General features: G+C 38.8%; 1 protein-coding gene across 1 annotated transcript in view; it reads left to right on the plus strand.

Moving 5' to 3' along the window:
* Nucleotides 1-27,616, plus strand: part of LOC126457495 (putative ATP-dependent RNA helicase TDRD12) — a 449,051-nt gene that overhangs the window by 339,900 nt on the left and 81,535 nt on the right. Inside the window, exons 21-23 of the mRNA XM_050093799.1 lie at nucleotides 1,264-1,371; nucleotides 13,009-13,147; nucleotides 20,678-20,806. Of these exons, the coding sequence (XP_049949756.1) occupies nucleotides 1,264-1,371; nucleotides 13,009-13,147; nucleotides 20,678-20,806 (376 nt within the window). The remainder of the gene's footprint in view (nucleotides 1-1,263; nucleotides 1,372-13,008; nucleotides 13,148-20,677; nucleotides 20,807-27,616) is intronic.

Genomic DNA, 27,616 nt, shown 5'->3' on the forward strand with positions numbered 1-27,616 from the left:
AAAGTATGATGGCAAAATGTCTTGATTGAGATAACTAGTTTCATCTAAATGATAACACTATATTAGCAATTATTAATTAAACAGTCTTAAAACATTTTAATAACTTTCATTTTATAAGATTTGGTTTCTGGTTTATTCTGCTCTGATCAAACAAAATCATTTTATATGCATACAAGAATGTCCTGTTAAATTTTTACTGTAGCCCTTTATAGTGATTTTGTTTTGCATGTTTTTAGCATTCCCCACTCCTGTTTTCTATGTTGTCCTGGCTAAATCACCATACTACAAACATGATTTTCATGCGAACAGAACTAGCACTGCACTGGGGCACCACAATTTTTATTTTGCTGCAGTGAATCTTCCATAAAGTTGGTCTTGAACACAATTCAAAATTATTAAATAGATTACTTGATTAAAAAAATATTTCATCATTAGGACATCAGAGGCTGCCATTACTAAAGAAACTGCCTCAGCTGAAATGGCACTTACTGGCAAAGTAGCAGCAGAGTGAGGGAGGTTCTCAGTTTGACAGTTACAAATGTGTAACACTTCCGATGGTATTTTCAACCATTTTGGAGTGTATCGGTACACATTTTTGTTGTATTTTGCTGTTAATAATAAACACACATCCTATAAAGTTTTGTTTCGTTATTTATATCTCGCTCTCACCTCAGAAAGCAAATGAAACCATATAATTGCAGCCGTAATCGAAATGACGACTACTGTAGTAGTGTGCACACAAGGTGGGTCACGGGGCAAAATGCAGTGACAGAAAGTGTAATAAGTTATGCTCCAAGCAGTAACATCACTTTTCAAGGTCCCTCTATAACATGTGTTTCAATATGTGCACAGAACATTTATCATTGATTTTCATGTTAGTTTATTATGAAAGTCTTATCAGTGTACTGTCCATTAAGAGTGGCAAATGCAAACATAAGTATTACTTTAAGAAGTGATGGTGATGGTTATCAAAGGAAATAAATAGGGAGATTCAGAAATACAATGGCCAAATGTTCTGCTTACCCCACTGTTACTTTACTAGGTTTGGCAACACAAAGACAGGAGCACACTGATGACACCACAAAGTCTGCCTCTATCCATAATGCATCTTGCACCCATGTTTTTTCTTGTGCAACAGAAGTTATAGCCATGAGTATCTGCTAAGGGGGGCTTGATTAACTGCCAGAAAATAAACATAGATAGATCTCAGCATCTCTCTGGTAGACCATTCATTTTGTACATATTTTATCTTATGTCTTACAGTTATCAAAAACTGGAGAAGGAACTGCAGAATGCCGCTGAAATCAAAGCAGGAACACCTAATCTTAGCATAGGAGATTACTGCATTGGGCGATATCCACCGGAAGACATGTGAGTTTCTCCTTAACAATGTGTACCGTGACAGCAGAAATATAAATATTTCATTGATTCTTGTGCTGTCTCTCTCTCTCTCTCTCTCTCTCTCTCTCTCTCTCTCTCCTGGCATTTATCTCATCATATGGGGTGTGCTGTCTTCATGATTTGACAAATTTATTTTGTTTTAACTTTGTGGCCAAATGCTCTTCCTGTCACCAATTTTTTACTGTTTGTGCAACTATAGTTCAATTCTTTTATCTTGGCAGCTTGCGCATGCCCGCCTAGATGCGGGAGATTGCTGCGTTGCCAGTTGCACACGACGCACGCGCCAATAGAAGCAGCGCCGTAGTATAGCATAGTTCGCAAGCCTACGTTTAGGGGGGAGTGCGCAGTTCATGAAGTAAAGCCACCACGACCGCATTAACCCTTTCGCTGCTACAAAGACGTGCTCCCTGCATTCCGCGCTGTGGGCGGTTTTGTCATTGCACTGCTCGCCTGTGCAGACACATTGTGTTCCGACTGCTTTGACACTCTTTATCATTCGATTCCACAAAAACTATTTGGCTCAAAAATTAGATTTTTACCTATCTTCTTGACTGATACCTTCCCCCCATAAATGACTTAATTTTGTTTCGATGTTCAACGCAGTTATTATGCAGCATTAAATATAGTAAACCATTGCACGAAATTTTGAAGAGTTTGCAGAGGTAAAAGTCCATAGAGTATACTTTCTGGATGGTCGATTTTAGTTGCCACAATGTTGAGAATGAAATGTGGACAAGATACCTATAAATTTCATTTAATTTAAGTACCACATAAGTGTCGTATGTAATATTGAGAAATATTCCACCTTTCGCGACTGTAACAAAAGTTTTACTACTGGGCACATTTGGCTTTATTTTAAAGCACTTCAATTAATCAAAAGGAAGTAGACAAAATACATTAAACAAAACTGTGGACTTACAAAAACATTAGGACTTGAATATACCGTCTGTCAGTGAAGTGCTCAGAGCTATGTCAAATAAAATTTTGTGTGTGGCACATGCAAACAGCATTTATTTGCTGAAACACTGATGAGCCAACACAAACGTTGAATATTGTGCTACCGCAGCACAAAACTACGAAAGGTGACTTGGCAGTGGAGGACACAAAATACATGATGCTTCAAAAGAGAGAAATGCGTCTGGTCTAAATAAGTCGCTTATTACAGTTGCAGAAGAGGGATATATTTCAATACCATTGGTAAAACTGCGACTGTGGAACAAAAACAAGAAATAGAACATGAATACCATTGTGTATGTGCCATACCTTTCACCGATGGAAGTGCTTTAAAATAAAGCCAAACGCGCCGTGTGTAAATAAAACTTTTATTACAGTCGCGAAAGACGGAATATTTCTCAATATTACATACGACACCTATGTGGTACTTAAATTAAATGAGATATTGTTATACAGTAAATATTATATGAAATTTAGGTATCTTGTCCACATTTCATTCTCAACATTGTGGCAACTAAAATCGACCATACGGAAAGTATACGCTATGGACTTTTACCTCTGCAAACTCTTCAAAATTTCGTGCAATGGTTTACTATATTTAATGCTGCACATCAAAACAAAATTAAGTCATTTATGGGGGGAACGTATCAGTCAAGAAGACGTGTAAAAATCAAATTTTTTGGCTAAATAGTTTTTGGAAATCGAATGATAATGTGTCAAAGCAGTGGGAACACCATGTGTCTGCACAGGCGAGAAGTGCAGTGATGACAAAATCGCGCACAGCGCAGAATGCGGGGAGCGCGTGTCTGCAGCAGCGAAAAAGTTAATGAAGAGGCAAAGCACTAGAAATTTCATTCAAACGAATAAAATTCGTGAAGTAAGGCACTCCAATATTGTTTTTAAATAAAGAAAATATTGAGCACTGCACAAGGTTTGAACTCATAACCTTTCACTTGGCGGCCCAACACCTTATCCGTTCCGCTACCTCAGCTCATAGAACAGTGTAACTCTATAATGACTCTAACACCTCACGCAACTACTTATAAACACTGTTGGTATGACTATGAATTACTCACGCTTCGTCGAAGTACAATAGGAAATAAACAATTACCGCTGTTCTTTATTGCGAAAAAGCAGTTCGTGGGATTGAAACAAACACCTTTCCTTGCTATCGCTTGAATTAGGAGTCTTATTGGTTGTTTGGTTTAATTAATTAATAGAATATGAAGCAATTGGTATAAAGAATGCTTTTTCCAAACTTTCTGTAAAAGAAAGTCTGCTATCAAGACATTGCTTTTGTTCTATTACTTTATTTATGACTGAACGTTTCTAAAACTGAAGACACTCGTCTGTGCTCTGCACTGCAGTCGAGATATGGCAACGTCGTTCTCTGTTCATTGGCTGACTGTGTTTTATGACGTCAGATGCGCAGAACGAACCTAAACTCGGCCGCCAAGATATATGACGCGCACTTTAGTAAATATTTTCTTGTCACCACACAACTTTTCTTTTACTTGTATAAAACATTGATAGTAGTCTGAAAATGACACGAAACACAATAATGTGATTTCATAGTTATCATAATGATTGTATTTTTTATTGAATGTACACATTTAGAGGTGTGTGTGAAATATTTGATGTCTTAGTCATTTATTTTATGGAATTTTGTGTGAGTTCAGTGACAGTTGTCCAAAGCAATTTAAGAAAACTATGGAACAGTTAAATCTAGGTAGCAACATGTGGATTTAATTTGCAATTCTCCTGATTATGAGTCAATGGATTAATTAATCACTCACCATGCTTGACACAGTAAATGATGTACTGGTATTTCAGTGCAGAAGGACCTTGACCAGCCTGACTGGCAGGCATGCTCAGGGCTATGTCAGTGCTGTATTATCAGATATGCCAGATTGTCAACGTCATTGTTTAAAAATGGATATAAGCAAAATTTTACTTTATTTTAAAGAGATCCACTTCAATTGTACTTATTATTTATTCAGACCACGGCTTACCTGCTTCTTTCTTCCTTCCTTCCTTTCTTTCTTTCTGCCCCCCCCCCTCCCCCTCTCCCCCCCCCCCCTCCCCCCTCACATGTCTGTGACTCAACATCTCCTCTATATATGGTGAGTAGCAGTCTGTCCTTTCATAATATTGTCATTATTCCATCCTGGATTTTGCATTGTTTCATTTTGTACAGAAATTTTTACAAAGGAGAGGAGAGAAGAAATATAATGCAACACATCTGTAAAAACCAGAAGACCAGACTACTGAAACAAGCCAACTCATTTCTTGTATTTGGTAACACATAACATGAGGTTGGGCCAGTCAGTGCAAGGGCTCCAGATCACTACATATTGGTGAAACTAGAAAAAAGAAAGGAGAGGGCCACATGATCAAACAGACCTAAAAATGTAACATCCGGATGGGTAGGACGAAGAAAAAGAAACCGAAAATGAACATAGTGCTCACACTGCCTGACATCCGGCAGCCACACAGTATGAATGCCAACCATGACTGAGTACATGAAGGATGAGAAATGCACAAAAAAGTATCCTCAGGCTCTGTTAAGAGACCCAAATGAACAAGAATGGATATCTGTCGTACAGATGCAGAGCACCCGAGGAGGAGGGACATACGATTACAATTAAACTGAAAATTACCGCGCAAGAGATAGTGGACAAACAGCTGATTGGTTCCTTAATTACTGCTCCTTTTTAAAAGTTTTAAATCACACATTAATATGGAGATTTGTAACTTGCTTCAGGCAATGGAATACATTTGCAAGTACATAGAAAAGGTAATGACCAGGTGATATGTATTATGCAGCAGTGAGCTACACTAATACTGAAACAAGAGATGAAGTGTAGTTGTCTATTGTGGTCAATATGTGAGCAGAAACGAAGTGGCATGGATGAAATTGGGTTACCATGTCACGAGAAGCACCTGATAGTGATTCATCTTAAGGTGCACCTTCCCTATGGTGTGCGTGTGTACTTCACAGAGTCCAATTTATGCGATCGGGTAGCTACACCACCCATTACCATTGTGGCTGCATTTTTCCATCTGTGTCAGTTGGATGACTTTGCCCAAATTTTGCTGTACTTGGAAGTACCAAAATATAACATACGGAATGCATCATGGAAAGAATGAAAGCATCATGTGAAAAATGCCCCTTTAAAAGGCATTAGATGTACTGGGCAGAATTACACAGTGCAATATTGACCCATGTATGGGACCCCCATCAGTTCTCAGATCCTCAAATAGATGATGGACAGAAAAAAGCCACATACCAGCAAGTATGTGGGACATTGGGACTTTTGGAAGATGATGGCCATTGGGACACTTATGATGGAGGACACTGATTGAGCCAGTCATCAGCTATGTTGAGAGAGTTCTTCACTATCATTTTGAGCATGTGGACTTTTGAATCCTATGACACTTTGGAACAAATAAAAAACCACATTACTCGAAGAGATTACATACTGGTATCAAGGGGCAGCACGTGCCAGCAGTGACATGTATCTCAACAAAGGACTCGATATTTTGAGACGAAGTTTTCTCAATGATGGCAAAAAGGGCTATCTGGTTTCGGCATGTCCACCCCACAACAAGTGGGTGAGTTGACAACTGACTCACTTATTACACTGCAACTTTGGGGGCTCAAGTTACCCAAACTTGGCCCCAGCTGTCACCAAAGCAAAGTCACATTTTTATTACAATTTTGATTCACATGGTGAATGGAGAATCGGGTTTTTGTTTAAGTGTTGAAGCCATTAGAGAGTGGAATGGTGGAGAAATAGTCTGAAGGTGGTTCAATAAACCCTCTGCCAGGCACTTAAGTGTGAACTGCAGAGTGGTGATGTAGATGCAGATGCCAAAAATATTTTCTGAATTTCAAACAATGGAAAGTTTAGGTTGGAATTTGAACAATTATGGGAAGGCTAGAAATCGACAGGAAGTGCAAAATGGCTAAGCAGGGATGGCTAGAGAACAAATGTAAGGATGTAGAGACTTATCTCACTAGGGGTTAGATGGATATTGCTTACAGGAAAATTGAACGAGACCTTTGGAGAAAAGAGAACCACTTGTATGAATATCAAGAGCTCAGATGGAAACCCAGTTCTAAGCAAAGAAGGGAAAGCAGAAAGGTGGAAGGAGTATATAGAGGGTCTATACAAGGGCGATGCACTTGAGGACAATATTATCGAAATGGAAGAGGATGTAGATGAAGATGAAATGGGAGATACGATATTGCATGAAGAGTTTGATAGAGCACTGAAAGACCTGAGTCGAAACAAGGCCCGGGAGTAGACAACATTCCATGAGAACTACTGACGGCCTTGGGAGAGCCAGTCCTGACAAAACTCTACCATCTGGTGAGTAAGATGTATGAGACAGGCGAAATACCCTTCGACTTCAAGAAGAATATAATAATTCCAATCCCAAAGAAAACAAGTGCTGACAGATGTGAAAATTACCGAACAATCAGTTTAATAAGTCACGGATGCAAAATACTAACGCGAATTCTTTACAGACGAATAGAAAAACTGGTGGAAGCCGACCTTGGGGAAGATCAGTTTGGATTCCGTAGAAATATTGGAACACGTGAGGCAATACTGACCCTACTACTTATCTTAGGAGAAAGATTAAGGAAAGGCAAACCTACGTTTTTAGCATTTGTAGACTTAGAGAAAGCTTTTGACAATGTTGATTGGAATACTCTCTTTCTAATTCTGAATTGCCAGGGGTAAAATACAGGGAGCGAAAGGCTATTTACAGTTTGTACAGAAACCAGATGGCAGTTATAAGAGTTGAGGGACATGAAAGGGAAGCAGTGGTTGGGAAGTCAGTCAGACAGGGTTGTAGCCTCTCCCCCAATGTTATTCAATCCGTATATTGAGTATGCAGTGAAGGAAACAAAAGAAAAATTCAGAGTAGGTATTAAAATCCGTGGAGAAGAAAAAAAAAAACTTTGAGGTTCGCCAATGACATTGTAATTCTGTCAGAGACAGCAAAGGACTTGGAAGAGCAGTTGAACGGAATGGACAGTGTCTTGAAAGGAGGATATAAGATGAACATCAACAAAAGCAAAACGAGGATAATGGAATGAAGTCGAATTAAGTCGGGTGACTGAGGGAATTAGATTAGGAAATGAGACACTTAAAGTAGTAAAGGAGTTTTGCTATTTGGGGAGAAAAATAACTGCTGATGGTTGAAGTAGAGAGAATATAAAATGTAGACTGGCAATGGCAAGGAAAGCGTTTCTGAAGAAGAGAAATTTGTTAACATTGAGTATAGATTTTAGTGTCAGGAAGTCATTTCTGAAAGTATTTGTATGGAGTGTAGCCATGTATGGAAGTGAAACATGGACGATAACTAGTTTGGACAAGAAGAGAATAGAAGCTTTTGAAATGTGATGCTACAGAAGAATGCTGAAGATTAGATGGGTAGATCACATAACTAATGAGGAAGTATTGAATAGGATTGGGGAGAAGAGAAGTTTGTGGCACAACTTGACTAGAAGAAGGGATCGGTTGGTAGGACATGTTCTGAGGCATCGAGGGATCACGAATTTGGTATTGGAGGGCAGCGTGAGGGGGAAAAATCGTAGAGAGAGACCAAGAGATGAATATCCTAAACAGATACAGAAGGATGTTGGTTGCAGTAGGTACTGGGAGATGATGAAGCTTGTACAGGATAGAGTAGCTTGGATAGTTGCATCAAACCAGTCTCAGGACTGAAGACCACAACAACAACAACAGATTCCTATTCACTATAAAGATGACACATGGAGTTGTAGACAGATATAACAAAAAGATTGTTACGTTACACATTAATCTTTCAGCAGAACCTTCATCAGGAAACAGAAACACACATGCATTCATGCAAGCAAGCACACCTGACACACACTTGAACGCTGTCTCTTGTTCCTCAGGGCAGACTGAAACTGAAATTCATCAAGTGGGTGCAACAGTCCATATTGGAGAGGGGAAGGGGAATAGACAGTAGGATGTGTGTGGGGGAAGAACAGACAGTGGTGTTTGGCTGAGTGTGCAGGTGCTAGAGGTGTCAGACAAGGCTACCAGGTGCAGCATTGGGTGGCTGTGGGGCAGAGGAAGGGAGGGAATAAAAGGGAGTGGTAAAGAGAGGAGGGAAAAGATTATGGCTCCATGCAGAGAGCACTGCACAGTGATGGTGAGGGGCATGAGTGGGGAGGGGGTGATAGGACAGAGGTGGTGGAAACTGTCGGGTGGAGGGTGGTAAGGACAGTATGTTGCCATAGGTTGAGGGTGGAATAATTTCAGGAGTGGAGAATTAGTTGAAAGGATAACTAACATCTGCTTAGTTCAGAAAAGCTGATAGTGGAGGGGAGGATCCAGATGGTCCAGGTTGCGAAGCAGCCATTGAAGTCATTATGCTCTGCTGCATGTTGTGCAACAAGATGGTCCACTTTGCTCTTGGCCACAGTTTGGTTTCTTGATATTTATATCAGCGTTGGTAGCTGAGTGGTCAGCATGATGGAATGTCATACCTAATGGCCTGGTTTCGAATCCCGGCTAGGTCGGAGATTTTCACTGCTCAGGGATTGGGGTTGTGTTGTTCTTACCACCATCATTTCATCCCAATTGACATGCAAGTCGCCGAAGTGGCGCAACTCAAAAGACGTCACCGGGCAAACGGTCTATCCGACGGGAGGCCCTAGCCATACAACATTTCCATATCAACGTAAAAGGCTGTGCAGTGATTGCAGCTGCTACACGATATGGCGGCTTTCACAGGTGGCCTCTAATGGAGTAGAATAATCATGTGACAAGGACGAATAGGAAGTGCTGGGTAGGTTGATTGAGCAGGTCTTGCACCTTGGTCTTACACGGGGATATGATCCCTATGGCATGGGGTTGGGATTGGAAATGGCATAGTGATGGACTAGGATGTTGTGGAGGTTGGATGGGTGACAGAACACTACTTTCGGAGAGTGGAAATGATCCTGGGTAGGATGTCCCTCATTTTGGGGCATGGTGACAGATAATCAAAGCCCTGATGAAGAATGGGTTCTAATTGTTCCAGTCCAGGATGGTATTGGGTGATGAAGGGGGCACTCCTGTGTAGGTGGTTCTTGGGGGTAGTGGGAAGATTGGGGGTATGTAGGGATATGGTGTGGAAAATCTGTTTGTGAACTAGGACTGGGGCATAGCACCTGCCTTTGTGTCTGTCCAAGGGAGGCCTTGTTACTGCAGATATCCCATCCGCAGGTGGCTAGGCTGTATGGAAGGGATTTTTTGATGTGGAAGGGATGAGAATTGTCAAAATGCAGGTACTGTTGGATCTGGATCCTCCCCTCCACAACCAGCGTTTCTGGACTGCGCAGATGGCAGTTAAGCCGGCCACAGTGGCCGAGCGGTTCTACGCACTTCAGTCCGGAACCACGCAACTGCTACGGTTGCAGGTTTGAATCTTACCTTGGGCATGGGTGTGTGTGATGTCCTTAGGTTATGTAGGTTTAAGAAGTTCTAAGTTCTAGGGGGGACCGATGACCTCAGATGTTAAGTTCCATAGTGCTCAGAGCCATTTTGCAAATGGCAGTTACCCTTACAACACATTCTCTGCTCCTGATGTCATCCTGGCCTCAGTCTACGGTAACCTGCCGTCCTCACACGTTCCATCCAACAGTTTCCACCCACTCTGTCCTATCACCTCCTCCCAACCCACATCCCTTCACCCCCATACAACAGTGCTCTCTGCCAATGCATCCATTGATCTTTTCCTTTTCTCTGCTCCTCTCCTTTCCACTCCCTTTCTTTTTCTCTTCCTCCCTCCCCTACAGCCTCTGACACTGCACCAGGCAGCCTTGCCTGCCACCTCTGGTTGCAGCACATTTCGCGAGGCAGTACTTTTCTAGGTATGTGTAGCCTTGGTCTGTTCCTCTTTCGACTACTATCATCAGATATTTTAAGGCACATGAAATTCAAAGTACCCAGATCTCTTACTGCAGTGAATCAATGAGGACTGGCTGACACAATGTTCTACGCAGGGCAAATGTTTTACACAGGGCAGTGAAGCGGAAGTGGCAACATGGTGGGAACCGACAGTGCTAGGCACTACTTGGTGTATTGATGGGAGGAGTAGTCCAGCCCACTACCTGTCAAGTGTCTACTAGTTTAAGTTGGGCTATAAATATATTCAACACCTGATTTTCTTCATGATTACATAATTGGAACGTGTGCACTTTAACCTTACAAAGTTTAGGCTTTAGAAAGTGCTCTATCAAACTTGTGTAGTTAGAGACGGATATAACCACTTTTCTGCATTTGATAAACAATGTGATCATTTAATGTATGTAATTCATGATTAGCTGCAGCTGTTAGCCATTTTGAAGTTGGCACACATTTAATGTAATGAAATGTCTTGTGAGCATGATATTCATCACATTTTTATCACTGTTTATGTCAGACACAAGTGACAAAGCATTTATATCTTTGTTATCAAGTCAGGTCTACTGGCATTTGTGTGGTGCTTATACTAATATTTGAACTGAAGCATGTTTGCATCACATAGGCATAGGATTACGATAGGCTTGCCTACTAGTCTCATATACATCAGAGGACGATATTGTGCAGCCAAGGTAGAGCAATGATTATACATTCTCAACATATGGCACCTGTGGAACCTGGAATCAGTAACATGTGACAGGGTACCCAGAAGAAACTGAACTAGTTTTTTTGGTGGGCAGAGTTTTTGTAGTACCGCATTTTGCCACTAGGAACACATAGAGTGAACATAGTCAGTAAGCTGAGTACTCTCATTGAAGGAGGTCAGGACTAGTTTCGGCAGAATTTATATTGACAGCTGTTTTGTGTGATTATCATTTTTGCAATGGCTGATTTTCATGAACAGCAGGTGGTGGTGAAAATCTTCTTTTGGCTCAGAAAAAGTGGAACAGAAACTCCTGAAATGTTAAAAACAGCATACAAGGGTGATGCTATGGGGAAAATTCAAATGTTTGAGTGGTTTCCCAATTTCAGACATGGTGAAACGTCAGTTGATGAAAAACCTTGTTCTGATTGTCCATCCTCAGCCTGAACACATGAAAATGTTGAAAACGTTTGTGCAATCCTTAATAAAGATTACTGACGGGCTAGATGGGCTATAGAAGAAATTGTGGAGTTGTCAGGAGTGACTTGGAGTTCGGTGCAGTGAATTGTGACAGAAGGTTTGGGAATGAAAATGGTGGCTGCCAGATTTGTGCCATGACTGCTGAATGAAAACAAGATTGTGTGGAATCATGCTGTGCTTTGAAAAGAAACATCCTGAAATGATACAAACTTTCTTTCAAAAATTACCGCAGGTGACGAAGCTTGGTGCTACAGTTACAATCCTGAATCAAAGCAACAGTCAAGCCAGTGGAAGATTTCAAATTTACCTTGCCTGAAGAAAGCTTGTCAGGCGAAATCAAACATTAAAACAAGGCTCTTTTTTTTTTTTTAAATGTGACAGGTGTGGACCGTTCAGAGTGTGTGCCAGTGTCAGGCTTGCTATTTGGAAGTTCTGAAAAGATTGTGCAACCTGTGCAGCATAATCAGCCTGATTTGTGGCTGTCAGGTGACTTGTTTTTCCACCGTGACATTTCCCCTGCTTTCACAGCCCCCACCCCCCCTGTTTTACCTAGAATGAAAAGTGACATGAAAGAAAAGCATTTTGCTGATGTTGCTGAGAAGAAGAAGAAAATAATGGAAGCGCTGTCAAGTAACACAAAACATGAATTTAAACATTGTTTTGAGAAACGGAGTAAAAGATTAGACAAGTGTATTAGTGCAAGTGGAGAATACTTTGAAGGAGATTGAAGGTTTGTGCTTTAAATGTGAATAAATAAAAAAAAATAGTTTGGTTTCTTTTTGGTACTCCTTGTATATGTGGCAGTATAGTATGCATTAATTGGTTGATTATTTGTGTGGGTGTTACATAAGACCGGAGCAAGAACATTCTGTAATATTCATTATTTCTCCTAAGAATTTCAGTTTATGAAGAAAAACTTCAGTAACAGATGTAAGGCAGAAAAACAAATGGGTGAAATATCTCTCTCTCTCTCTCTCTCTCTCTCTCTCTCTCTCTCTCTCTCTCTCTCTCTCTCTCACACACACACACACACACACACACACACACACACACACACCATACGTTAGTGCATTTAAGTAAGTAATTTCAGTACGTGGAGGAATGTCTGAAGTATTGCAAAGACCTAGAGCTGGTGATGTAAAGTGTCAGTTTCTATTTTTCGTGTGCTTTCCAGTTCTGCTGTTCCTTCCTGCTGCCTCAATTTTACTATCGTTTTATCAGCTGCATTAGTCTGGTATTGTCTCTGGCTTTTACATAGCCTCAATCTGCATATTTTTGGGTGATCTGTTCGTTCATAAATTTCCTGGTTTTTATAAAAGAAATTGTAAATTTTTTGCAGTTTCTACTGTAACAAATCGTTTTGTTTGATGCACAATGCCGTATAGTTGCATTAATTCCAGCTTGTAATTTACTATGGCTCTGCTGGTTGTGGAAGATAGTTGACTAGTACCTAGATTTATTATTTTTCTTTCCTTAAGCAGGAGAAATGTTTTCTCCTCGCAAGTGACATTTTTGTTGAATTTTTATTTTTTTTCTTAGGTGGTACAGGGCTAAAGTCCTTAAAATTGTTGAAGGAAAATATGAATTATTCTTCGTTGATTGTGGAGATCGTGCGACAGTCAACCAAGAAGATGTTGCACCCTTAAGCAAGACATGGATTGATCGACTTCCATTCCAGGTATGCACTGTTGGTTTGAAGTCCACATAGTTTGCTAGATACTTATGTGATTGGGTCTGGCCATTTGTAACAGCACTTTTACATTAAAGTGACAATCTATAATAACTTTACATTGAAACAATAATTTCAAAAGGAAAACTCACTTGACAAAACTGTAAAATTATGTGACAGAATTGTTGGCCAGTTTAATATCCCTGCTGATGGCTGACATTGATAACTGCTCATATTCACTACAGGTCAAATATGTTGATCACCACCATGGACATGAGTGGCATGTCACATGGGCTGAGCAGCTCACAGCTATGGGGCTGGGCAGTAAGCCGTGACTCAGTCTAGTACAGTCCGTTGCCTGTGACACTGTCAACCACACTGTTCTGTTAACTGGATTTCAAACCTGCATTATACTTACACTTTCTCACTCTCATTATTGGCTTTCATTCAGTTGCCATTGATTACAGATTATGTGTTTGTGTCAGGAGTGGACAGAAAAGCCGGTGATTACTTTCCGGAGGGGAAATACTTACTACTGCTGATAGACAAATATAAAAGTACACAACACTGTCATAGCTTTCAGAATTATTAGTTCTTTCCTCTGGGATGAGAAAGGGATAGGTTGAGGAAGGTTAAAAGGAGGACAGGTTATTCAGACTCCAGGATGAGAAATATCCACCTGTTGCTCTCTCTCATCCTGCAGTCTGAGTGACCTGCCCATCTTTCTAGCCTCCCCCAACCAATCCCTTGCTCATCCCAGAGGAAAGAACTAATAGTTCTGAAAGCTATGATGGCGTCAAATAATTTTACATTTGTGTGTCAGCGGTCCTAAAAATTTCACCTCCTGTGGTTAATACTGCCCATTAAACAACCAGTATGAAAACAGTGAGTACTTGTAATGTAAATTTTGCTACCACTCTCAATATGAATTTTATTAACCATAGCAGAGTACACAAAACTGGAATGGTAGAGTTAATAAAGCAAAGACCAGTCCAGCTAGTTTGGCAATGTGACTATCACAGGCCAACCATTGAGATAAGCAATCTCCGAGTCCGATATGAAAGGAGTTCAGAGATTACCAGATGACTGAGTGTAATACCTTTAGTGGCTTAAATATTTAACCATGTGGTAAAATCCCATCAGTGTGCTTTTGCACCGCACATATCTCATACAGAAAAATTACCATTGTTAAAGTCAGGAATTCATATCACTCTTGTTTTTAATTACAATACCATGTTAGCTAAGATCAAGAGCGAGTTATGTTTTCCATCCAGTCTCCTAAGAAGCATAACATTTGAGTTTTATCATGTATTATCTCCTTTTGTTTCAAAACTAAATGACATTCAAAGGTATATTGTTCTCAGCTTGTCACTTTTTATGTCGTTGTTGTTGTTGTGGTCTTCAGTCCTGAGACTGGTTTGATGCAGCTCTCCATGCTACTCTATCCTGTGCAAGCTTCCTCATCTCCCAGTACTTACTGCAACCTACATCCTTCTGAATCTGCTTAGTGTATTCATCTCTTGGTCTCCCTCTACGATTTTTACCCTCCACACTGCCCTCCAATACTAAATTGGTGATCCCTTGATGCCTCAGAACATGTCCTACCAACCGATCCCTTCTTCTGGTCAAGTTGTGCCACAAACTTCTCTTCTCCCCAATCCTATTCAATACTTCCTCATTAGTTATGTGATCTACCCATCTAATCTACAGCATTCTTCTGTAGCGCCACATTTTGAAAGCTTCTATTCTCTTCTTGTCCAAACTATTTATCGTCCATGTTTCACTTCCATACATGGCTACACTCCATACAAATACTTTCAGAAATGACTTCCTGACACTTAAATCTATACTCGATGTTAACAAATTTCTCTTCTTCAGAAACGCTTTCCTTGCCATTGCCAGTCTACATTTCATATCCTCTCTAATTCGACCATCATCAGTTATTTTGCTCCCCAAATAACAAAACTCCTTTACTACTTTAAGTGTCTCATTTCCTAATCTAATTCCCTCAGCATCACCCAACTTAATTCGACTACATTCCAATATCCTCGTTTTGCTTTTGTTGATGTTCATCTTATATCCTCCTTTCAAGACGCTATCCATTTCGTTCAACTGCTCTTCCAAGTCCTTTGCTGTCTCTGACAGAATTACAATGTCATTGGCGAACCTCAAAGTTTTTATTTCTTCTCCGTGGATTTTAATACCTACTCCGAATTTTTCTTTTGTTTCCTTTACTGCTTGCTCAATATACAGATTGAATAACATCGGGGAGAGGCTACAACCCTGTTTGACTGACTTCCCAACCACTGCTTCCCTTTCATGTCCCTCGACTCTTATAACTGCCATCTGGTTTCTGTGCAAATTGTAAATAGCCTTTCGCTCTCTGTATTTTACCCCTGCCACCTTCAGAATTTGAAACAGTATATTCCAGTCAACATTGTCAAAAGCTTTCTCTAAGTCTACAAATGCTAGAAACGTAGGTTTGCTTTTCCTTGATCTTTCTTCTAAGATAAGTCGTAAGGTCAGTATTGCCTCACGTGTTCCAGTATTTCTACGGAATCCAAACTGATCTTCCCCGAGGTCGGCTTCTACTAGTTTTTCCATTCGTCTGTAAAGAATTCGTGTTAGTATTTTGCAGCTGTGGCTTATTAAACTGACTGTACGGTAATTTTCACATCTGTCAACACCTGCTTTCTTTGGGATTGGAATTATTATATTCTTCTTGAAGTCTGAGGGTATTTCGCCTGTTACATACATCTTGCTCACCAGATGGTAGAGTTTTGTCAGGACTGGCTCTCCCAAGGCCGTCAGTAGTTCCAATGTAATGTTGTCTACTCCCGGGACTTGTTTCGACTCAGGTCTTTCAGTGCTCTGTCAAACTCTTCACGCAGTATCGTATCTCCCATTTCATCTTCATCTACATCCTCTTCCATTTCGATAATATTGTCCTCAAGTACATCGCCCTTGTATAGACCCTCTATATACTCCTTCCACCTTTCTGCTTTCCCTTCTTTGCTTAGAACTGGGTTTCCATCTGAGCTCTTGATGTTCATACAAGTGGTTCTCTTATCTCCAAAGGTCTCTTTAATTTTCCTGTAGGCAGTATCTATCATACCCCTAGTGAGATAAGCCTCTACATCCTTACATTTGTCCTCTAGCCATCCCTGCTTAACCATTTTGCACTTCCTGTCAATCTCATTTTTGAGACGTTTGTATTCCTTTTTGCGTGCTTCATTTACTGCATTTTTATATTTTCTCCTTTCATCAATTAAATTCAACATTTCTTCTGTTACCCGAGGATTTCTACTAGCCCTCGTCTTTTTACCTACTTGATCCTCTGCTGCCTTCACTACTTCATCCCTCAAAACTACCCATTCTTCTTCTACTGTATTTCTTTCCCCCATTCCTGTCAATTGTTCCCTTATGCTCTCCCTGAAACTCTCTACAACCTCTGGTTCTTTCAGTTTATCCAGGTCCCATCTCCTTAAGTTCCCACCTTTTTGCAGTTTCTTCAGTTTTAATCTACAGGTCATAACCAGTGGATTGTGGTCAGAGTCCACATCTGCCCCTTGAAATGTCTTACAATTTAAAACCTGGTTCCTAAATCTCTGTCTTACCATTATATAATCTATCTGATACCTTTTAGTATCTCTAGGGTTCTTCCATGTATACAACCTTCTTTCATGATTCGTAAACCAAGTGTTAGCTATGATTAAGTTATGCTCTGTGCAAAATTCTACCAGACGGCTTCCTCTTTCATTTCTCTCCCCCAATCCATATTCACCCACTACGTTTCCTTCTCTCCCTTTACCTACTCTCGAGTTCCAGTCACCCATGACTATTAAATTTTCGTCGCCCTTCACTATCTGAATAATTTCTTTTATTTCATCATACATTTCTTCAATTTCTTCGTCATCTGCAGAGCGAGTTGGCATATAAACTTGTACTACTGTGGAAGGTGTGGGTTCGTATCTATCTTGGTCACAATAATGTGTTTTCACTATGCTGATTGTAGTAGCTTACCCGCATTCCTGTTTTCCTATTCATTATTAAACCTACTCCTGCATTACCCCTATTTGATTTTGTGTTTATAACCCTGTAGTCACCTGACCAGAAGTCTTGTTCCTCCTGCCACCGAACTTCACTAATTCCCACTATATCTAACTTTAACCTACCCATTTCCCTTTTTACATTTTCTAACCTACCTGCCCGATTAAGTGATCTGACATTCCACTCTCCGATCCGTAGAATGCCAGTTTTCTTTCTGCTTCTCTTTCTTTATGTCGTTACTGCAACTATTTACACCACTGCAGTTGAGTTGGATCACTTGCCTGGCCAGTGCTGTCGAAGTTAAATACATCAGTAAAGCGGTTGCTCCATATTATCTCTGAGTCAATGTTTGCATAACGCACAGCATAAAACTTATTCTTATTGTCGTACTTGACTGTACTCGATACAGCTTCAGTCCCATGTGAAACGAAATCCAATGAAGTTTCAGCAAATGCGGAAGAATATGTTGATGTTGTGTAATGTTTACATCAGGTTTATTCTTATGATGAACGGAGTATATGTAGCAGTACCATCCGGAGGCTGGCCAACAAATTCTCGTCTAACATCAGTGTGTCTGTCAAACATACAAGACAAACAACATTATCTTTGAAATAATATGTGTTTGCTTCTTAATTGTTTTGTTATTATGAACTTGCTTTCTAACATTTTGCAACCAATAAATAAGTCAAATGTAGTGGAAGCCTATTGATTTCTTGCCATCTTTGGCTTCTTGTGTGACAAATGCACTGCTCTTATATTGAAGTAGCTTCTCACTTGACCTCATGATGATCTATGCACCCCATTCCAGATCTTCTCACATCAAGAAATTAGAGGTGATCACCGAAAATTGAATGTAGGGTATTTTGCAAATTGAGACTAACTATTAAAATGACTAACTATTAAAATAAGACTCACTTTGAATATATTGGAATAGAATACTATGTATTACAACTGATTTGTAGGTTGACCTTGTTGGAGGGTCCACATAATTAACTGGCATTGTCATACGCAGAAGTGTAGGCAAAAAATCCACATACTATAATTATGTTTTGTACTGCAGTGTGTGGTAGAGAGCATAAACTGTAACTGTGGGTTGATAAAGATATTTATATTAGTAAGCCATTGACAACAGCAATGTTCACACCTCATTTATTGTGAAAATGTTCTCAGTGTGACTGTGAAATATACTTTTCGGGATAAAAGTGTACTAATTCTTTAGTGTAATACTCATCTGAATCAGTGCCCTCTGCTAACTTTTTTATTTCTTCTTTTTAATTTATTTTTATTATTTATGATTAGACTTCACCCATGATTTCTGGAAGGCTTGCAAAATACGTGGGTGCAAACCAATATCTCAGTCAAAACATCTTCCAAACACAATTAAAAAGAAAGAAAGAAAGAAAGAGGAAACAGGTGGAAGTCAGAGTGCACTTAAATCTGGTGAACAGGGTGAACTTTCTACAATTGATGTTCTCATCCTTCAGTTTTCTACTTGGCAAAACTCCTTAATGATGGGCAAGTACATCCGTATCCAGACCTGTTCTTAATGTATTTTTTCATCTATATGGCCCAGAAGACTTGCCCATTATTATTCTACTCTAACAGTAACAACAACAACAACAACTACTACTACTACTACTACTACTACTACTACAACACAACAGGCTTATTTGCATCATTGCAAACATTGCCTATAACATTTCTAGTAGATGTAATTGACTTAGCCTTTCGTGTCTGGAGCACCAGCTTCCTCCAACTGCATTATTTGCTGTGACTGATAATCATGCCTGAAATTCATGAGCTGACAACCGAGTACTCCTTGCTTGTCTGCAAGTGCCATGTGACAACGGGCGAAGAGTACACAGTTGAAAGCTCCTGGATTTTAAATAATTTAGCAGGGCTGGAAACACAAGAGAATTTTTTTTGTGCATATTGCTGCAAAACACGGTTAAGTACTTCCATTAATTGTTGAAGTTTATCTCCAGTCTAGACAAAAGAGACTTTTCTAAAATTGCCATGTTAAAAAAGTTTTTTCCCCTGTATTAATTCTCCAGCATATTCATTATTAGTTGAAGTTATAAAACAGTTGCTATACAGAACACAGATAATAGGTGTGGTAATTCGCCAAGTAACTGCTTTGACTGTTGTCTAAATACATTTAGACCTTATGCGTTTCCTTTTTGTCAGCATTCAACAAATGTTCTAACCACCTAGCATATCAAAAGATGAAAGTAACATATAGTATTAAAGTGCACAGTCACACATGATACACCAGTTATGAGAGAACGACAATTTATGTGAGCAGGGCTTGGTAGGGAATGCTGTTTTGAAGGTCATATGCCAACAGCACACTTCATATTTACAACAATGATTAAGTACCTTTATATCTGTCTAGTAACATGCATATTGGGCTAGAACCAATGGGTTAATTTTAATAACAAAACACCTACAGCAGTGTACATACTACCAGTTATAGTAAAATAATAAAACACACAGTAATATTGGACAATAATATAAATTCTTGAGTGGAGCAGTATATGAAATAAGAGAAAGGCAACCACTCATCTGTAGCAGGTGGATGTGCAGAGGACAGAAACATTTAACAGAAAACAGCATTCACACTAGCTTTTGAGCAGTTGCTCTTTTTCTATCAAAAGTATACATGTTAAAACACACACACACACACACACGCACACACACATATGATTATGGCTAGAAAAACTGTGAATGCTCAAAAGCTAGCACAAATACTTTTTTCTGTTAATGTCCTCCACACATCGACCTGCTATTGGTGAGTAGTTGCCTTCCCTTATTTTACATAGTTAATATCTTGTACATGTTAAACCCACACAGCCTTAGCATTGAGGCAGCTTCATAATCATCTGTACTGTCTCGTCGTCTGTCTTGTCATTATGATACTGCTTGTGAGCAGTAAGGCACCATGAAAATGAGAGCTCAATATATCAGGCATTTTTTCTAAAGATGAAGATACAGGCTTTGCAAAAGGAACTGGTTTAAGTGATAAAGGAAAAATTTCAGTAACTATCCAAGAATTCAAAATGTCTTTCTGACTTTGTAGGCCAGTTACCAGAAATGTTTCAAAACTCTGCTGCAGGTAAGTGATATATGAAGCTCAATCTTCCTAAACTCATGAAATGATACAAGTACTGAATATGTTGTTTATAATATTTTCCAAATATGTCCATTTTCTTGTAATTTATTATTTACTATTATTGCTCATGACATGGAAGATGTAAATTTAACAAATTTAAATCATGTATATCATGTAATTAATTGTAATTGAATTTTTTGTTATTATATAGGTATGGTTTCGTATACTTTGTTGCCAGTTCCCTGATTTATTTGCTTTTATTATATTGATCACATTCTTTGAATTGTACAATATATAAATAATTGTTTTTAATTTGTTGTTGGTGCATATTACAGGCTATATAATTGTTTTTAATTTGTTGTTGGTGTATATTACAGGCTGTAGAATGTGAACTGGCTGGTGTGCTCCAAATCTCAGAAAGCAACTGGGGAACTGCAACTACTGATACATTTTATGATATGATGTACTTGGATGACAGTGGTTTACTAAGATATGTTCATGCAAAGGTCAGGCTTGCCCTCAATTACATTATCATTACTATCATTTTTATGATTGATATTCTTACTGTAACTTTTAATTGAAAGGCAGCTTTGGATTAAATATATCACTATTTGTATATGAATATTATATTTTTATTTGTATATCAATCTAGCTATTCACAAGCAGAATCCATTGTATTAAAATTCTTTTGTGTGTGTGTGACCCTGCCATTGTCAAATAAAACTACTGGCATTATTAATATCTCAAGAAGAGCTGCCCATAACTGTAGGCAAAATGTTGATAGTTTTGTTTGCATAATATTTTGTTCACATACTTTAAAGAACTGCTATAAAATATGTTTGTGCCACACCAGGATCTGATCCTAGATCCGTGCCTTAAGCAGGCAGTGCACTCCCAGATATCGCATATAGTTACACCTCCTAAACCAACCCACAGCTTCAATTTGTCATAGGCTCATCCACTTTCCTTCCAAACTCTTGATATTAACTTTGCTAGATAGTAGTAAAATTGTAATGAACCAGAGCATTAGTGGAGTGATCTGGCACATCATCTTAAGAACATTAGGATTTTTTTATTTAAAAAAAGAAAGTTGAGGCTCAGATGAGTTTCTCAATCCAGAAATCCTTCCATTCTTCTCCTAACAGTTTTACTGACTCTTATAACTTATTCATGTGGCATTTTTAATACAAAACCCCTTTAAAAATTTGCCTATAGAAGGAATGAAGGTATTTTTCACTGTCTCTAATTCAATATATGATATTAATAGTAAGATTAATATTACAGTAAAGAGTGTTTACAATGAACTACAAAGCTGACGTTGGATGTAGTGTTAAAAATCTTTATTTGGCAGATTCTTTGAAGACAGAAATGGAACTCGACAGCTCCATGCCTCAGAACATGTCCTACGAACCAATCCCTTCTTCTAGTCAAGTTGTGCCACCAATTTCTCTTCTCCCCAATTCTATTCAATACCTCCTCACTAGTTATGTGATCTACCCATCTAATCTCCAGCATTCTTCTGTAGCACCACATTTTGAAAGCTTCTATTCTCTTCTTGTCCAAACTATTTATTGTCCATGTTTCACTTCCATACATGGCTACACTCCATACAAGTACTTTCAGAAATGACTTCCTGACACTTAAATCTGTACTCGATGTTAACAAATTTCTTTTCTTCAGAAACGCTTTCCTTCCCATTGCCAGTCTACATTTTATATCCTCTCTACTTCGCCCATCATCAGTTATTTTGCTCCCCAAATAGCAAAACTCCTTTACTACTTTAAGTGTCTCATTTCCTAATCTAATTCCCACAGCATCACCCGACTTAATTCGACACATTCCATTATCCTCGTTTTGATTTTGTTGATGTTCATCTTATATCCTCCTTTCAAGACACTGTCCATTCCGTTCAACTGCTCTTCCCGGGCCCTTGCTGTCTCTGATAGAATTACAATGTCATTGGTGAACCTCAAAGTTTTTCTTTCATCTCCATGGATTTTAATTCCTACTCCAAATTTTTCTTTTGTTTCCTTTACTGCTTGCTCAATATACAGATTGAATAACATCAGGGATAGGCTACAACCCTGTCTCACTCCCTTCCCAACCACTGCTTCCCTTTCATGTCCCTCGACTCTTATAACTGCCATCTGGTTTCTGTAAAAATTGTAAATGCCTTTCGCTCCCTGTATTTTACCCCTGCCACCTTTAGAATTTGAAAGAGAGTATTCCAGTCAACATTGTCAAAAGCTTTCTCTAAGTCTACAAATGCTAGAAATGTAGGTTTACCTTTCCTTAATCTATCTTCTAAGAAAAGTCTTCGGGTCAGTATTCCCTCATGTGTTCCAACATTTCTACGGAATCCAAACTGATCTTCCCCGTCCTCAGCTTCTACCAGTTTTTCCATTCATCTGTAAAGAATTTGCATTAGTATTTTGCAGGCATGACTTATTGAACTGATAGGTTGGTAATTTTCACATCTGTCAACACCTGCTTTCTTTGGGATTGGAATTATTATATTCTTCTTGAAGTGTGAGGGCATTTCGCCCGTCTCATACATCTTGCTCACCAGATAGTATAGTTTTGTCAGGGCTGGCTCTCCCAAGGCTGTCAATAATTCTAATATAATGTTGTCTACTCCTGGGGTCTTGTTTCGACTTAGGTCTTTCTGTGCTCTGTCAAACTCCTCACGCAGTATCATATCTCCCATTTCATCTTCATCGACATCCTCTTCCATTTCCATAATATTTTCGTCAAGTACATTGCCCTTGCATAGACTGTCTATATATTCCTTCCATCTTTCTGCTTTCCCTTCTTCGCTTAGAAGTGGGTTTCCATCTGAGCTCTTGATATTCTTGCAAATGGTTCTGTTTTCTCCAAAGGTCTCTTTAATTTTCCTGTAAGCAGTATCTATCTTAACCCTAGTAAGATATGCCTCTACATGCTTACATTTGACCTCTAGCCATCCCTGCTTAGCCATTTTGTACTTCCTGTCTATCTCATTTTTGAGACGTTGGTATTCATTTTTGAGACGTTGGTATTCCTTTTTGCCTGCTTCATTTACTGCATTCTTATATTTTCCCCTTTCATCAGTTAACATCATATTGTTTTATGTCAAGTTAACAGTGAAGTAATAGAAGCATAAAAATTGTGTAACAGGGTCTGAAAGTGTGTTGCCTTCTTCTATAATTATTTATTTAGTTATATATAAAAACAAAGATGAGGTGACTTACCGAACAAAAGCGCTGGCAGGTCGATAGACACACAAACAAACACAAACATACACACAAAATTCAAGCTTTCGCAACAAACTGTTGCCTCATCAGGAAAGAGGGAAGGAGTGGGGAAGACGAAAGGAAGTGGGTTTTAAGGGAGAGGGTAAGGAGTCATTCCAATCCCAGGAGCGGAAAGACTTACCTTAGGGGGAAAAAAGGACAGGTATACACTCGCACACACGCACATATCCATCCACACATACAGACACAAGCAGACATATTTATTTAGTTAGTTACGTGTTCCATTGATCAATAGCATGGAAAACCGTTATGATGTGGAACGTGTCAAATGCACAAGAAATTCGCACAGGAAATAAAATATATATCTGTTATCTGTCCCATTTCCTTAAATGGCACAAAATGCCTCCAGATTTATTTACTCATATTCAAGAATTCATCTATGGTATAGGAGGAGTTGTCAAGGAGTTTGATCTCAATTTGTTTTTGAAACTATTACTGCTGTCTGTCAGGCATTTTATTTCATCTGGTAATTTATCAAAATGTTTTATAGCAGCATATTTTATACCTTTCTGTGCCAAAGATAGTTTACTTAAAGGATAGTGTAGGTCTTTCTTTTTTCTGGTATTGTAATCATGAATGTCGCTGTTGATTTTAAACTGGTCCATGTTGTTGAGAAAAAATTTCATTTCTGAGTAAATGTACTGTGAAGCAGTTGTAAGAATTCCTACTCTCTTAAACAGATGCCTACAAGTTGTGTGACTATGAACCCAACACATTCTTCTAACTACTTTCTTTTGAGCAGTGAATACCTTTTGCCTAAGTGTTGAGTTGCCCCAGAATATTATTCCGTATGACATCAGAGAGTGGAAGTATGCAAAGTATGTTAGCTTACTAATTTCTGCATCCTCAAAATTGGCAATTATTCTGATTGCAAAAGTTGCTGAATCTAGTTGCTTTAGGAGGTCCAAAATATGAATTTTCCAATTAAAATTCTCATCTATATGTACACCCAAAACCTTAATATGCTCGACTGTGGGTACTGACTTCTTTTGATGTGTTATGTTTATTGAAGGAATTATACTTTTTGCAGCGGAAAATTGGATGTACTGTGTTTTTTCAAAGTTCAGAGCAAGCCCATTCACAGAAAACCAATTAATAACTTATCCAAAGAACTTATTTGTATAATTTTCTGTCAGACTTTCTTTTACTGGATTAATAATTATGCTTGTATCATCAGCAAACAGTGTCAGTTCAGCATCTTGTTTCACATAAGAAGGGAGGTCATTCACACACATCAAGAACAGGAGGGGACTCATGATCGAACCTTGTGGAACACCTAATGTAATTTCACCCCAGTTGGATGAAGTGGCAAACTCCTTTGTATCTTTAGCACCCGAAAACCTGAAACCAACCCCACACACACACACACACACACACACACACACACACACACACACACACACACACACACACACACACACACACTCTCCTTTGTATCACTTGAAGCATATAAAGAGACTTTTTGCTTCCTGTTCTGTATATGTGACTTAAACCACTCATATGCTGTTCCATTTATACCATAGAATTATAATTTCTCTAACATAATGTCATGGTTTACACAATCAAATGCTTTGAATAAGTCACAGAATATTCCTACTATTGACATTTTACTATTTAAAGACTCTATTATGTGGACAGTGAAATTATATATTGCTGTCTAAGTGGAACAGCGTTTCTGAAATTCGAACTGTGATTTACTAAGTATCCCATTACTGTTGAGATGGCTAACCACTCTTGAGTACATTACTTTCTCAAAGATTTTTGAAAATGCTGTAAGCAAGGATACTGGCCGGTAATTATTGACATCTGTGGTTTCCCCCTTTTTGTAGAGGGACCTGACAATGGCATATTTTAACCTGTCTGGAAAAATACCCTGAGTCAGTGATGCACTACATATGTAACTCAAAACATCAGCTGTAATTGCTCCACATTGTTTTAATAACTTTTTACAGATGTCATCTACTCCAACAGAACATTTATTTTTCAAAGATTTAATAATTTTCCTTATTTCACAAGAGGTTGTTAGAAGAAACTTAATCTGACTAAAATTTTTCAAAACTGACTCTTCCATGCAATGCTTGGCTTTTTCTTTTGAACTATTCTCACCAATTTTTTCTCATACACTTAAGAAGTGATTGTTAAATACATTGGCTACCTGTCTACTGTTGGTTAATATGGTCTCATTCTCTTTAACAGTAATACTACCTACCCCAGTGGTTACTTTTCCTGTCTCCCTTCTAACAACATTCCATATTGATTTGATTTTATTTTATTGCTGGAGTTGTTATTTCTTCTCTAACATACATATTTCTTGATTTCCGTACAACTTTTCTCAGTATGTTACAGTAATTTTTATAGTGTAGAATTACTTCTGGATCTTTACTAGTTCTTGCTGTCTCGTACAGTTTTCTTTTTCTTTCTGAAGACACTTAATACCTGTATTAATCCAAGGTTTCTTTGAAAGGTGTGTGTGGTGTTACATTTAGTAATTTTCTTTGGAAAACAATGTTCAAAAAGGGATATAAATTTATCAAGAAATATGCTGCATTTATCATTAGCATTTGGCTCATTATATACATCTTCCCAGTTTACATTTCCTAAACTTTCTCTGAAGTGATCTATAGATACTGGATTGAGCATGCTCACACTTTTACTTAATGGTTTCTGAAGTGTACACCCTGTTAGGTTTTGTAAGTTAATCAGTTGTGCATCATGGTCAGATAATCCATTTACCACAGGCAAAGCATGTGTTTGTTCTACATCCTCTTGCTGTACAAATACATTATCTATTGGAGTACTACTGTCCTGAGCTATACATGTAGGGAAATTGATCACTGATTCTAAGTTATATGTTGTTAACAACACTTATAGTTCACTTTTCGTATCAGAATTGCTTAGAAAGTTAACATTGAAATCACCACAGACTAATAACTTCTTCTTTTTGTCTGACATACAGCATAATAGGGAGGCAACTTTTTTTGAATAGTTCCCAATCTCCTAGTGGAGACCTGTACACTGTTGCGAAATTCAACACAACATTTTCTAGCTGAAGTTCACGTGCTTAAACCTCAAAGTGCTGATCAACACAAAATTTGCTTGCTTCGACAGTTCTGTATTTATACCCTTGTTTTATGAAAATGGCAACTCCTCCTTTATCCATACTAGATATAAAAGTGTAAGATACTAAATTATACCCATTTATACTGACATTTTTCATCCCCACAGTTACATGGTGCTCAGACAGACGAAGTATATCAATCTCATTCTTATTTTTGAGATCATCTAAACACATTATTAGCTCATCTACTTTATTTTTTTACTCCCCTGATATTTTGGTGAAGTAGGTTGATACCACCCTTAGCTTTATCCCTATTTGCTGTGCTTGAAGTTTCTTTTCTTCTATTTTCCTTGGTTGTTGTCTGTCTGGAATTTGGCTTTAACCTAAAAAAACCTGTCTGCCTGGTCCCAATAACCACAGGGATTACCCCTTGTGTGACCGTGGCCCCCCTTACAGTATCTGCTAATAGAGAAGCTAACTTATCTTTCCCCTTCCTATTAAGGTGCAGGCCATGTGTAGTGTAACCCCACCTACCAATAGCATCAACTGGAACAACACTCATGTGAGACTTTGCCGGTGTCTGGAGCATCCCGTTCAGCTCAGTGTTAACATGCCTTACAGCAGTGTTTACCCAGGGCTGATCATGGCGCTGAAAGACTTCCACAAACCCCACATTCGTGTGCCCAGTTTCTGCTCCTATTTTGTCCAGGTCACTCCTAATACTATATCTTGGATTCATAGCCAGGCTGTTTCCTGCTCCCCCAACTATAATTACCTGATCTTCCTTCTCAAAATCCTTGCATAGCTGACCTAAGTTTTCTGTCACCTGGCTAAGGCTAGCACGTGGTTTCACAAAACTTGTGATTTGCTACTCTGTCCCTAATTTCTCCTAAAGCTGTTGGCCCACACCCCTCCCTTGACTGCTACTATAAGCAAAATTCTTCTTTTCCTATTCTGGTTTGATC

Source organism: Schistocerca serialis, chromosome 2 (assembly GCF_023864345.2).
Source record: "Schistocerca serialis cubense isolate TAMUIC-IGC-003099 chromosome 2, iqSchSeri2.2, whole genome shotgun sequence".
Classification (NCBI taxonomy): Eukaryota; Metazoa; Arthropoda; class Insecta; order Orthoptera; family Acrididae; genus Schistocerca; species Schistocerca serialis.